This window comes from Oreochromis aureus, linkage group 4, assembly GCF_013358895.1.
Source record: "Oreochromis aureus strain Israel breed Guangdong linkage group 4, ZZ_aureus, whole genome shotgun sequence".
NCBI lineage: Eukaryota > Metazoa > Chordata > Actinopteri > Cichliformes > Cichlidae > Oreochromis > Oreochromis aureus.
The window spans coordinates 19,304,510-19,317,689 of NC_052945.1; the positions used below are offsets into that span (position 1 = coordinate 19,304,510).

Sequence of the window (13,180 nt, forward strand, 5' to 3'; positions counted from 1 at the left end):
TATGATAGCCAGAGGTGGCAAACTATACTATACAGACTATACTGACGCGGTCTTTTTTTGACGTTCTCTGAACTTCTCGTGTTGATGTCCGTAGGACCTCATTGTACGGGTTATTTATTATCCTAAATGTGGTCCTTGTGGACGTCTTTTTCATGTCAAACTCATTTTAGATGTTGTTTTATAATGCTTCTATATGTATCTGACTAATAAGTGGCTGTTTCTGGGTCTAAAAGTCAAACAAACACTGCAGCATCACTGAGAGTTAAAAACTGTCTAAATTCTTTCATCTTTATTAAAATAATCAGTGTTGCTGCTCTACCAGGTGTAACAGTAAAGTTTAACATCCAGGCATCCATGAGAAACAGGATTTATGAAATTTAATGGAGTTGGAAGTTAGCCGGGAGTTAACTTGCTAGTTTGCATTTAAAGACCATGTACCATGTTCTGACAGGGATTTCTGAAAAATGAAAACGTACGGCTCTGCTATCTACGGTGGCTGGGAAGTGCAAATCACATTTACAACATCAACAACAAAATAACATTTCCGAAAACACTTTTACATAAAAAAAACAAACAAAAAAATTGACAACAAAATAACATTTAAGAAAACACTTTAAGAAGTCCGCAACAAATTAACAAGTGGCTCTTGACAGAAAGGGATTGTCTGAAATACCGGAAGTGACTCAACGATTGGGCGTACTCCATATTTGTAGTACAGAAAAGTGATGTGTAGTCAGCTAAACGAGGGCTTTCCAGAGAAGTAGTGTTCAGTTAATGTTTGAAGAGATTTTACAAAAGAGTATGGGTGAGATAATGATGTTCTGATTTTTAAATGTCACGGGGATTTTCTTAAGAAAATATCCAGGCCTTAAAACCGTCATGGTCCACACTCCAGCCCAGCAGGTGGCGGTAAAGCGCCTTTAAATTAGCGGCAGAAGAAGAAGCAGCAGCAGCTAAATGCGGGATGCTGAGAGGTTGGTGTCATTTCTTTCCCAACACTGTAAAACGGTCATATAATGTATATTTATCCACCCTGATGTTACTGATTGTGATTTTAGTTTATTTATTGTCATCATTTGTGCCTGTTTATGTTAGATGCTATAAATGTGTAGTATGTGTGTGCCACAAATATGTTTTAGCCGCCGTTAAAGCTAGCATGAATATATAATTCTGGCTAGCTTGGGAGTTGTGATGGGTTGACCTAACCCTCTTCCCCACTGTTTGTATTTGGTCGTAGGAGCTGGAGCGGGCAAGTTATTTACTTGGAGGTCTTTCTTTTTTTTACCTTTTTTTGTCAGGTATGTCTGATTTTGTGTTGGTGTTTTTCTTTATCTTCAGTCAAATATGTTCCATGTAAGTTCGTACTTTATGTTCAATGTAAAAAAATAAATTCAGCCCTTTTCTACAATTCCCCTGTGGGAGAGGAGCTGGAGCGGGCTAGTTATTTACTTGGAGGTCTTTCTTTTTTTTACCTTTCTTTGTCAGACACAACGCAGGAACACACCGGTTACACAGGCTCTTGAGCTAAAACAAAAGTGAGCAGCTGCAGGGTGGATTTCAAGCAGAAATGTCCCCAGCTTCTCACAGGCAGTTTGCAAAATGTATGTAACGACAAAGACTGTCAAGCAGACAGTCCAGTTCATACATACACACTTGGTCAAACTTCTTATACTGTCCATCACAGCTTCCCTCAGTCCTGCTGTCGATCACAAACACATTTACTTCCTCTTACAAAGCTCTTTACAATAAAACAGGATACCAACCTCACTAAAATAAAAGTGAACCACAAATATTACAAATGCTCAATGTTCAACAATGTTAATGTTTGTAAATAAAAAAATATTACATTTATTAATCATGTAAATTTCCTGCACCTGTCATAGACATGAAGTTCAAATGTTGAACATCATATTGACGTCCAGCTTTGGTCATGGTTGGATGTTCAAATTGTGGACCATGTTTGGACGTGTATAGATGCCCAGAATTGGTCATGGACCGATGGACCTAATATAGACATGATCTGCCCGTATATCTGATGTCCAGTGTTATGTGGGTACAGGTTATGAATTTTTCTCAAAGTAAAGCAAGTCAAAAGAATTGTTGTAGTGGGTCAGTGTGGGGAAAAGAATCACAGCCCACGATAATTTCTGTTACTGTATTGTTCTGTTGCTGCTCCGAGGTTTACTGATCTTTGTGGATTTAAACAGCTGAATTCAACAGGATGTAATCCAATATTTCACAAACCATCTTGGCTGATTTCCATTCCCTCAGTGACAGTATACTGTTTATACTATCTTTATACTAGATCTATAAAGTTTGTTTAAATGAGGAAATTGAATGAATCTAAGCATTATCTAAAATTCTAATTAATTTTGCGACATTTTATGTAACCTAACTATGAACACCAAAGCAACTGTGCACCAACACAGTGCTTTACTGTAGATTCATCACAGTAACAATCTAACCTGTTTATCCTGCACTAAACTGTTGAGTACTGTCATGGAACATCTGAGTAACAAAAAGTAAGTACACACTTTGGTTTGTTTTGCTGGGTATATCACAATATTAAAAAACAGAACTTCATATCATACACATCCAATATCTTATTTAAATAATGAACACATTACATGTAAGCTTCAAATTCCCTTTTTATCAAATGTCCCTGAGTAGTCCTTACCTTTTAAAAATAATCTCTCTTCTTCCTCTTCTGTTCTGGCTTTCTCATGTTTCTCCATCTCTGAGTGAAGTAAGCACCTGTACCATTAGCTAGCAACAGACTGTGTGACATAGAAACAGTTTGTGTGTTTGCTGATATTTGTTGAGCTTACATAAACACTGCATTTGAAATTATCTGCCATTAAAAAAAGAGCAAACAAAAAACTTACTTACTCCCTTTATACTCGCTCCTCTTCTGTAGGGCTAGCTTAATGCTGAAGTACTGCGAACACACTTCAACCACTGAGTGTAGCTAAACATTATGCATAAACTACCGTTTTACCTCTTTCATTCTTTTGTATGCAATAAGCACTGGTGATGGATACACCAGTAGGATGGTCTTTATATATCTTTGTTCCCTTTTGTTAGTCTCATATTTATTGGTTTGAAGGCCCACAGTGCTGGGAAATAATACTTCCCTCAAATGTGTTAAGTAACAAGCCTGTTTTGAAAGTGTAAAGAGTAGAAAGTTCAGATATTTGTGTAAAAATTGAGTAAAAGTAAAAGGTTTTCAGAAACTTTCCAAAACTTTTTAGAAACCAAAGATGTTTTCCTCATTGAGTGGTACAATGTCTTTGTATAAAACCACAGGGGGTTTAACATAAACTGTTTAGGAATTACAAGCATTATTAAGCCTCATTTTCAGAGGCTCAAAAGTATTTGGACAAGCTAATATAGTTTAAAGGGGGGGGGGTTTAATAAAAAAATATATAAAAAATTTTAATATTTGGATTAAAATCCTTTGCATTCAGTGACAGCCTTAAGTCTAGAAATCATGGGCATCACTAAATGCAGCTTTTCCTCCCTTGAGGTGTTCTGCCAGACTTTTTCTGCAGCCAACCTAACCGCTTGTTTGTGGGTCTCTATCTGTTTTCAGTTTTGTTTTCAGAAACTGAAAAATGTGCCCTGTTGTGTTGAGATCAGGTGACTGACTTGACCAATGAAAAATATTTCATTTCTCAGAGAAACTCGTGGATTTGTTTTGCAGTAGGCTTTGGATCGTTATCCAATCAGCAGTGAAGTGTCCTCATTCTAGTACAAGTTCATTTTTTTAATCTGTTCAAATAATTTTTCCAGAATCTCTTTTAGATGTTTTCCGTGAAGTCTAATCTGCCCTCCCTGTTCTTAAGTATACCCAGCTTTGTAAACCTGTAATTTCATGAAGGCATCTCTAGATTGTAAACCTTGAGAACCTTGCCCTTGCACTTTAAGTTGTTGTCTGTCGTCTTTCGGTCCTTTTGGGATCAGTGGCCAGTGCATTCCCAGGCCAGTGCAGTCTCAGCTGTCTCTTTAATATTTTTATTTCTATTTTTCAGCCTAATGTTAGCTTTCTTGACTTGCATGAACATCTCTTTACAGGTCATATTGACAGTTCTGGTTAAAATCTACCGAATACAAATTCATCATTTGGAATTGTGGCAGGGCGTGGTTTGTGGCACGGCCGCGAGCTCCATCAGCTCATCATGCCTCCCCTGTATTAAACGTGTCGGGACCTGAGGTTGGGGTTGTTGTTGTGGTGTATATCCTACAGCTGAAAAGCTGCGGCCATGAGCTGTGGACACGACAACCGAAATAAAGAAAAGTGTAAAACGTACGAGCTGTGTGGTCGGGTCTGTCTTTTATGTCACAGGAATTATTTCCAGATTGTTCGTCTGCTTAATTTGTCATGAAATAACAAAGGAATGAGCATCACCCAGTGTCTGCAATCCATAAACAGTTCAACAAATTATGCACCTAACTGCAGCCAGGAGTAAAAAAAGAGACAGCAGTTCAAAGTACATGCCACACCTTATCTTGTGAAGAGTTTCAAGTTTATATAGTTGTCACTTCAGTCATCGCTGGAAGGAGAAATAGCTTTGTTTAAAACAATGGCTGAGAAACATGCGGTTTCTAACCTCGGTGAGTCTTATCTCATTGTTACAGAATATAGGTTTTATTTTTGTTACTTGTTGATTATTTGTTGATCGACTCTTTACTAACCAGTTGTGTTAAATAAAGAACGACTGTTTAGAGAGTGTATCTCTCAGTGTGATCACACACAACAAATCTATGTCAGCAAAGCTGCATAGAGAGATGTAGCTATAGTACTTGTGCCTAAACCTCTCATTATAGTTTGGCTTTTAATTTAAGAATAAACAAGCAAATTAAAATAGACAGGATGAAATGTTCTACCGATCCATATCACACTGAGCCATCTGATGGAAACATGATCTGATGACTGTTTATGTGACACTTCCTGTTCGTGTTTAAGGGCACGTCCATGTCTCTACAAAATACATCCAGAATATAATGATCTTTCTTTTTCTAATTGTTAGGAATAATTTTGTGATTGCTAACGATAATTACACTTTTAAAGTTATATACCACTCGTTTGTAAACAATGCATCTGTGTTGCAGGGCACAGTCACGACTCTCCAGAGTTGAGGATCGTGCTGATAGGTGGCAGAGAATTAACAGGAGATCCCAGTAATAAGAGTCTGAGCGGCAACATCATACTGGGTCAAAATGTTTTTGACACCAGCAGAAGAAGTGCCCAGAGTGTGGCGGGGCAGCAGGAGGTTCATGGCAGACGGGTCACTGTGGTGGATACTCCAGGCTGGTGGTGGCACTATCCACTAGAAAACACCCCAAAGCTGGATCAGATAGAAATCCAGAACAGTGTCCATCTGTGTCCCCCAGGACCTCACGCCTTTCTTCTGGTCTTTCATCATAGCTTTTTCTTGCCCCAGATCTTCATATCATCTTTAAAAGAGCACCTGAAACTTTTCCACAAGGATGTTTTTAATCACACCATCGTGCTGTTCACTGCTGAAGATCCATGGGATGAAAAAAATGTAGAAACTACAATCAGTGAGTGGTCAGAAATGCAGTGGATTCTTGAGCAATGTGGAAACAGAAAACATGTCTTCTGTGTGAGTAACAGGGAGGACAGCAGTCAAGTCGAAGCACTTTTTGAGAAAATCGAGGCAATGGTCGCTGCAAACAGAGGCCGTCACTATCCCATTGATCGTGCTCATGGAAACGCTCTGAGGGAGGAAATGAAAGCAATAAGTGACAGAGCATCAAAGAGGTTTGATGAGGTGCAGACACAAAGAAGGAAACTCAGAGCACTAATTGAAGGTGAGTCAGAAAGGCCTCACATTTTACAAAATACCCACCATGATAGACAAAAGAGGTTTCATTTGAAATGAATGGGTGAATCCAGCTTCAGTATGATGTTTGTGGTCAAACACAGAATCACAGAGTTTTGCAAAACAATTTCTTTAACATAAATAATGCTAATAAATCTCCAAAGTAAAATGTCATAGACAGTATTAATACTTATACTAAGATGTTGATGATGTGCCATATTCAGTGACCACATGATGAATATAAAATTGTGCTGTAACTGTAAACTGTAGATGAACTACAACCATTTGCCTTGTAGATGTAATGTCTCACAGCCAAATATGGCTTTTGCAGTAAGGGGAGCTCTCTCTTGATAAACTATGTGACACACATCATTATCTAACAATCAAATGTAATTTGATGCATGAAACTATATTCCTGATTAGTTTTGCTTCCAATTCTGCAGGTGGTAAAACCCCACCAGCACATTTAAGACTAGTGATGGTTGGTGCTCAGTGGTCAGCCAAGAGCTCGGCTGGAAACACCATTCTGAGGAAAAAGGCTTTTGCTGTTCATCACAGAAGAACAACGATGTCCTGTGAAATCAATCACGGCATTCTGGGAGAGAGGACACTCGCAGTGGTGGATTCTCCTGGCTGGTTCTACAACCACACCCTTCAGGACACCTCTGAGACAGATAAGCATGAAGTAGAGAACAGTGTGTACATGTGCACTCCAGGACCCCACGCAGTGCTCCTCGTGGTAGGCCTGGCAGCTGCATTTAATACCTCCTATCATAGAGCAGTCCAGGAGCACATGAGTCTGTTTAGGGATGATGTCTGGAAGCACACCATTGTTCTGTTCACTAGAGGTGATTGGCTGGGAGTGAAGACTGTGGAAGAACGTATAGAGAGTGAGGAAGGTCTGCAGTGGCTGATGAAGAAGTGTGGGAACAGGTACCACGTCCTGGATAACATGAAGCATAATGATGAGATGCAGGTACAAGATCTCCTGGAGAAGATTGAAGAGATGTGGGCGGGAAATGAAGACCCACATTATAAAGTTGACCCGGATCGTGAAGCACAGCTGGAGGCCAGAAAAGAGGCTGAAGGAAAATTAGCTAGAAGGATCAGAAAGACCACTGAAAGACAATCAAGAATACTGGGAAAGTTATTTGAAGGTAATGAAGAAATCATCAAATAATTATGGCATTATTTTAGTCACTATTTCAGTTTAAACGTTACTTTTTTACAGGAGAGAGGCTGACAATCACTGACCTGAGGATTGTACTGCTTGGCAGAGAGGAATCTGGGAAGAGTATGGCAGGAAACAAAATCTTTTTTGAAGAGATATTTGAGAGAATTTGGGTGAAGAAGGTAACCAAATATAATGCCCGAGGTTCACATGTAATTTATCAGGCTTGTCATGATCATTAAATAATGTTTGGATCTTTGTTTCTATGCAGGAATTCCAGGACCAGAGAAGAACAGAAAAGTGTGTAAAGCATGAAGGAAATTTTGGTAGAATAAATGTTGCGGTCGTTGAGACTCCAGGCTGGCCTGCAGACACGACGGCTCCTGTCTGGCTAAAAGAAGAAGTTCTCCGCAGCGTCTCCATGTGTGCTCCAGGCCCTCATGTTTTTCTCTTGGTTGTTCCCATTTCCAAAGCATTCACAGAGGAAGACCACAAAGCACTGGTTGAGCTTTTGATGCCCTTTGGAGAGAGAGTGTGGAGACATTGCATGGTGTTGTTCACCTGGGGAGACTGGCTGAATGACAGACTCATTGAGGAGCACATTGCAGGAGAGGGAAAAAGCCTCCAGAGGCTGGTGGAAAAGTGTGGGTACAGATACCATGTCCTCAACTGCCATGTTTTTGGTAATCATTTTCCTGTCAAACTGCTCTTCCAAAAAATAATTGATTTGATCACATGGAATACAGGACAATGTTTCACTGCTGGAGACAAACAAGGAAATAAACAGTCTGTGCTGACAGAAGAAGAGTGGAACAGGAGGGAGCAAGATCTGATAAACCGAATGTTGAGAGCTTTTGGAAATGAACCAGAAGAACCAACACAACCATTTGTGAAGCGAGGAGCCAGCTTGGATGGAGCTTTTATTCCAAGCAGTGAGTTGATATTAATTAGAGAAAACTCTGAATTTGTTTCATATTTTCACGTGTGTGTATGATATGAAGTAACATTTTATTTCTTTTTCAGTGAGCGGAGACGCTCCCTCAGAATTTGGGAACATGTCAGATCTTTGGAGAGAAGCATCACGTGCCAAAGTGTCTGAATGGCTGAAGACCAGAGCTGGAAACTCTGACGTCACCTCTGGGATTGGCAGCATGAGCGCCTCAGCCAGTCATGTGGATGAAAGTCCTCTGCCTGATGAAAATGATTAAACAATAAATTCTGTGAAACATTAAATAATTTGAATGCACATGTTAAAAACAGAAACACGATAATCGAATCTTTTTTCTAAAATAAATATTGTTTGTTGGATTTAAAAGTGCTTACCAAGCCACTTTTAACTTGGGCTGGCACACTGTATTTTTCTGAAAAATGAAAGTCCTGCAAACTGAATATTTACATTTTTGGTCTCTCATTCTAATCATTTTGTTATGCAGGACTCCCTGAAATGTATGTATTCTGGTACATTAACCTCTTAGCCTGAGGTGGCAAAAGTACAGACTATACTGACATGGTCTTCTTTCAGCGTTCACTGAACTTCTAGTGTTGATGTCTGTAGGACCTCAATGTACGGGTTATTTATTATTAGATGTTTTCTTGTGAAGTCTAATCTGGCCTCTCTGTTCTTCAGTGTAACCAGTTTTGTAAACCCTCTATATTTCCATTCATGAAGGCATCTCTTGTTTGTAAACCTTGAGAAACTTGCCTGTCCCAACTTGGATAAACATTTTGTTTTTCTTAACCATGAAAATAATTCTGTGATCATGCACTTTAAGCTGTCGTCTGTCGTCTTTTGGACCTTTTGTGATCAGTGAGTTGGCCAGTGCATTCCTTCTTTTTAAGAATAGATTGTAGATTTGGACACTCCTAAAGTTTCTGCTGTCTCTCTGATATTTTTATTTTGTTTTTCAGCCTAATGATAGCCTTCTTGACTTGCACAAACATCTCGTTAAAACTCATATTCACAGTTCTTGTTAAAAGCTAATGAATACAACTTCATCATTTGGAATCAACTCCAGATCATTCATCTGCTTAATTTGTTGTGAAACAACAAGGGAATGAGCATCACCCAGCAATGAAACTACTTATCAGTCAGTGTTTGCAATCCACAAACAGGGATTCAACAAATTTTGAACCCCTGTTCAACAAATTATGCACCTAACTGACACCAAGACTAAAAGAAGAGACAGCAGTTCAAAGTACATGCCACACCTTATCTTGTGAAGTTTCAAGATTATATAGTTGTCACTTCAGTCATCGCTGGAAGCAGAAATAGCTTTGTTTAAAACAATGGCTGAGAAACATGCGGTTTCTAACCTTGGTGAGTCGTCTTATCTCATTGTTACAGAATATACGTTTGATTTTTGTTACTTGTTGATTATTTGTTGATCGACTCTTTACTAACCAGCTGTGTTAAATAAAGAACGACTGTTTAGAGTGTGTATCTCTCAGTGTGATCACACACAACAAATCTATGTCAGCAAAGCTACATAGAGAGATGTAGCTATAGTACTTGTGCCTAAACCTCTCATTATAGTTTGGCTTTAAATTTAAGGATAAAACAGCAAATTAAAATGAACAGGATTAAATGTTCTACCGATCCATATCACACTGAGCTATCTGATGGAAACATGATCTGATGACTGTTTATGTGACACTTCCTGTTCGTGTTTAAGGGCACGTCCATGTCTCTACAAAATTCATGCAGAATATAATGATCTTTCTTTTTCTAATTGTTAGAAATAATTTTGTGATTGCTAACGATAATTACACTTTTAAAGTTATATACCACTCATTTGTAAACAGTGCTGCATCTGTGTTGCAGGGCACAGTCACGACTCTCCAGAGTTGAGGATTGTGCTGATAGGTGGCAGACAATTAACAGGAGATCCCAGTAATAGGAGTCTGAGCGGCAGCATCATACTTGGTCAAAATGTTTTTGACACCAGCAGAAGAAGTGCCCAGAGTGTGGCGGGGCAGCAGGAGGTTCATGGCAGACGGGTCACTGTGGTGGATACTCCAGGCTGGTGGTGGCACTATCCACTAGAAAACACCCCAAAGCTGGATCAGATAGAAATCCAGAACAGTGTCCATCTGTGTCCCCCAGGACCTCACGCCTTTCTTCTGGTCTTTCATCATAGCTTTTTCTTGCCCCAGATCTTCATGTCATCTTTAAAAGAGCACCTGAAACTTTTCCACAAGGATGTGTTGAATCACACCATCGTGCTGTTCACTGCTGAAGATCCATGGGATGAAAAAAATGTAGAAACTACAATCAGTGAGTGGTCAGAAATGCAGTGGATTCTTGAGCAATGTGGAAACAGAAAACATGTCCTCTGTGTGAGTAACAGGGAGGACAGCAGTCAAGTCAAAGCACTTTTTGAGAAAATCGAGGCAATGGTCGCTGCAAACGGAGGCCGTCACTATCCCATTGATCGTGCTCATGGAAACGCTCTGAGGGAGGAAATGAAAGCAATAAGTGACAGAGCATCAAAGAGGTTTGATGAGGTGCAGACACAAAGAAGGAAACTCAGAGCACTAATTGAAGGTGAGTCAGAAAGGCCTCACATTTTACAAAATACCCACCATGATAGACAAAAGAGGTTACATTTGAAATGAATGGGTGAATCCAGCTTCAGTATGATGTTTGTGGTCAAACACAGAATCACAGAGTTTTGTAAAACAATTTCTTTAACATAAATAATGCTAATAAATCTCCAAAGTAAAATGTCAAAGAAAATATTAATACTTATACTAAGATGTTGATGATGTGCCATATTCAGTGACCACATGATGAATATAAAATTGTGCTGTAACTGTAAACTGTAGATGAACTACAACCATTTGCCTTGTAGATGTAATGTCTCACAGCCAAATATGGCTTTCGCAGTAAGGGGAGCTCTCTTGATAAACTATGTGACACACATCATTATCTAACAATCAAATGTAATTTGATGCATGAAACTATATTCCTGATTAGTTTTGCTTCCAATTCTGCAGGTGGTAAAACCCCACCAGCACATTTAAGACTAGTGATGGTTGGTGCTCAGTGGTCAGCCAAGAGCTCGGCTGGAAACACCATTCTGAGGAAAAAGGCTTTTGCTGTTCATCACAGAAGAACAACGATGTCCTGTGAAATCAATCACGGCATTCTGGGAGAGAGGACACTCGCAGTGGTGGATTCTCCTGGCTGGTTCTACAACCACACCCTTCAGGACACCTCTGAGACAGATAAACATGAAGTAGAGAACAGTGTGTACATGTGCACTCCAGGACCCCACGCAGTGCTCCTCGTGGTAGGCCTGGCAGCTGCATTTAATACCTCCTATCATAGAGCAGTCCAGGAGCACATGAGTCTGTTTAGGGATGATGTCTGGAAGCACACCATTGTTCTGTTCACTAGAGGTGATTGGCTGGGAGTGAAGACTGTGGAAGAACGTATAGAGAGTGAGGAAGGTCTGCAGTGGCTGATGAAGAAGTGTGGGAACAGGTACCACGTCCTGGACAACATGAAGCATAATGATGAGATGCAGGTACAAGATCTCCTGGAGAAGATTGAAGAGATGTGGGCGGGAAATGAAGACTCACATTATAAAGTTGACCCGGATCGTGAAGCACAGCTGGAGGCCAGAAAAGAGGCTGAAGGAAAATTAGCTAGAAGGATCAGAAAGACCACTGAAAGACAATCAAGAATACTGGGAAAGTTATTTGAAGGTAATGAAGAAATGATCAAATCATTATGGCATTATTTTAGTCACTCTTTCAGTTTAAACGTTACTTTTTTACAGGAGAGAGGCTGACAATCACTGACCTGAGGATTGTACTGCTTGGTAGAGAGGAATCTGGAAAGAGTATGGCAGGAAACAACATCCTTTTTGAAGAGATATTTGAGAGAGTTTGGGTGAAGAAGGTACCCCAATATAATGTCAGAGGTTCACATTTAATTTATCAGGCTTGTCATGATCATTAAATAATGTTTGGATCTTTGTTTCTATGCAGGAATTCCAGGACCAGAGAAGAACAGAAAAGTGTGTAAAGCATGAAGGAAATTTTGGTAGAATAAATGTTGCGGTCGTTGAGACTCCAGGCTGGCCTGCAGACACGACGGTTCCTGTCTGGCTAAAAGAAGAAGTTCTCCGCAGCGTCTCCATGTGTGCTCCAGGCCCTCATGTTTTTCTCTTGGTTGTTCCCATTTCCAAAGCATTCACAGAGGAAGACCACAAAGCACTGGTTGAGCTTTTGATGCCCTTTGGAGAGAGAGTGTGGAGACACTGCATGGTGTTGTTCACCTGGGGAGACTGGCTGAATGACAGACTCATTGAGGAGCACATTGCAGGAGAGGGAAAAAGCCTCCAGCGGCTGGTGGAAAAGTGTGGGTACAGATACCATGTCCTCAACTGCCATGGTTTGGGTAATCATTTTCCTGTCAAACGGCTCTTCCAAAAAATCATTGACATGATCACACGGAACAAGGAACAATGCTTCAGTGCTGAAAGCAAACAAGGGAAAAAACACAAACTGCCCTGGCGATCAAGACAGTCTGTGCTGACAGAAGAAGAGTGGAACAGGAGGGAGCAAGAGCTGATAGACCGAATGTTGAGAGCTGTTGCAAATGAACCAGAAGAACCAACACAACCATTTGTGAAGCGAGGAGCCAGTTTGGATGGAGTTTTCATTCCAAGCAGTGAGTTGATATTAATTAGAGAAAACTCTGAATTTGTTTCATATTTTCACTTGTGTGTATGATATGAAGTAACATTTTATTTCTGTTTCAGTTAGCGGAGACGCTCCCTCCGAGTTTGGGAAACTGTCAGATCTTTGGAGAGAAGCATCACGTGCCAAAGTGTCTGAATGGCTGAAGACCAGAGCTGGAAACTCTGATGTCACCTCGGGCATTGGCAGCATGAGCGCCTCAGCCAGTCATGTGGATGAAAGTCCTCTGCCTGATGAAAACGATTAACCAGCAAGTTCCCACAAAGGACAAGATGGTTATTCATCAGAAGAAACAGTATAAAAACTCAAGTGCAGGAACCTTTGCTAAGCAAACTAAAAAAACGGGATTGAAACAGAGGTAGATCCTGATCATTTAAAAAAAAAAAAAAAAAAAATCAAATAAACATATTGTTTGTTTGTTTTTTACTTCAGTAAAATTATTGTAGACCTGGTA

General features: G+C 40.0%; 2 protein-coding genes across 4 annotated transcripts; both read left to right on the forward strand.

The window, feature by feature from the left end:
• Positions 1-759: 759 nt before the first annotated feature.
• On the forward strand, positions 760-8,788 carry LOC116315635 (GTPase IMAP family member 8-like). Of its 3 annotated transcripts, none has more exons than XM_039610895.1 (6): positions 760-974; positions 5,113-5,835; positions 6,290-7,003; positions 7,078-7,199; positions 7,289-7,949; positions 8,041-8,788. In XM_039610895.1, exons 1-6 carry the CDS (start codon positions 965-967, stop codon positions 8,223-8,225), a joined length of 2,415 nt encoding a protein of 804 aa, XP_039466829.1. In that variant the 5' UTR covers positions 760-964; the 3' UTR covers positions 8,226-8,788. The 3 variants fall into 3 exon arrangements, with proteins under 3 accessions (XP_039466829.1, XP_039466830.1, XP_039466828.1); XM_039610896.1 differs by lacking the exons at positions 760-974; positions 8,041-8,788 and adding an exon at positions 1,320-4,614 and having other exon boundaries at positions 7,289-7,661; positions 7,764-7,905; XM_039610894.1 differs by lacking the exon at positions 760-974 and adding an exon at positions 1,321-4,614.
• Positions 8,789-8,941: 153 nt separating this feature from the next.
• LOC116315641 (GTPase IMAP family member 8-like) lies at positions 8,942-13,121 on the forward strand. Its single transcript, XM_031733984.2, has 6 exons — positions 8,942-9,334; positions 9,839-10,561; positions 11,014-11,727; positions 11,802-11,923; positions 12,013-12,697; positions 12,789-13,121. The coding sequence occupies exons 1-6, from the start codon at positions 9,304-9,306 to the stop codon at positions 12,971-12,973; spliced, it is 2,460 nt and encodes an 819-aa protein (XP_031589844.2). The 5' UTR covers positions 8,942-9,303; the 3' UTR covers positions 12,974-13,121.
• The last annotated feature ends 59 nt before the right edge of the window (positions 13,122-13,180 follow it).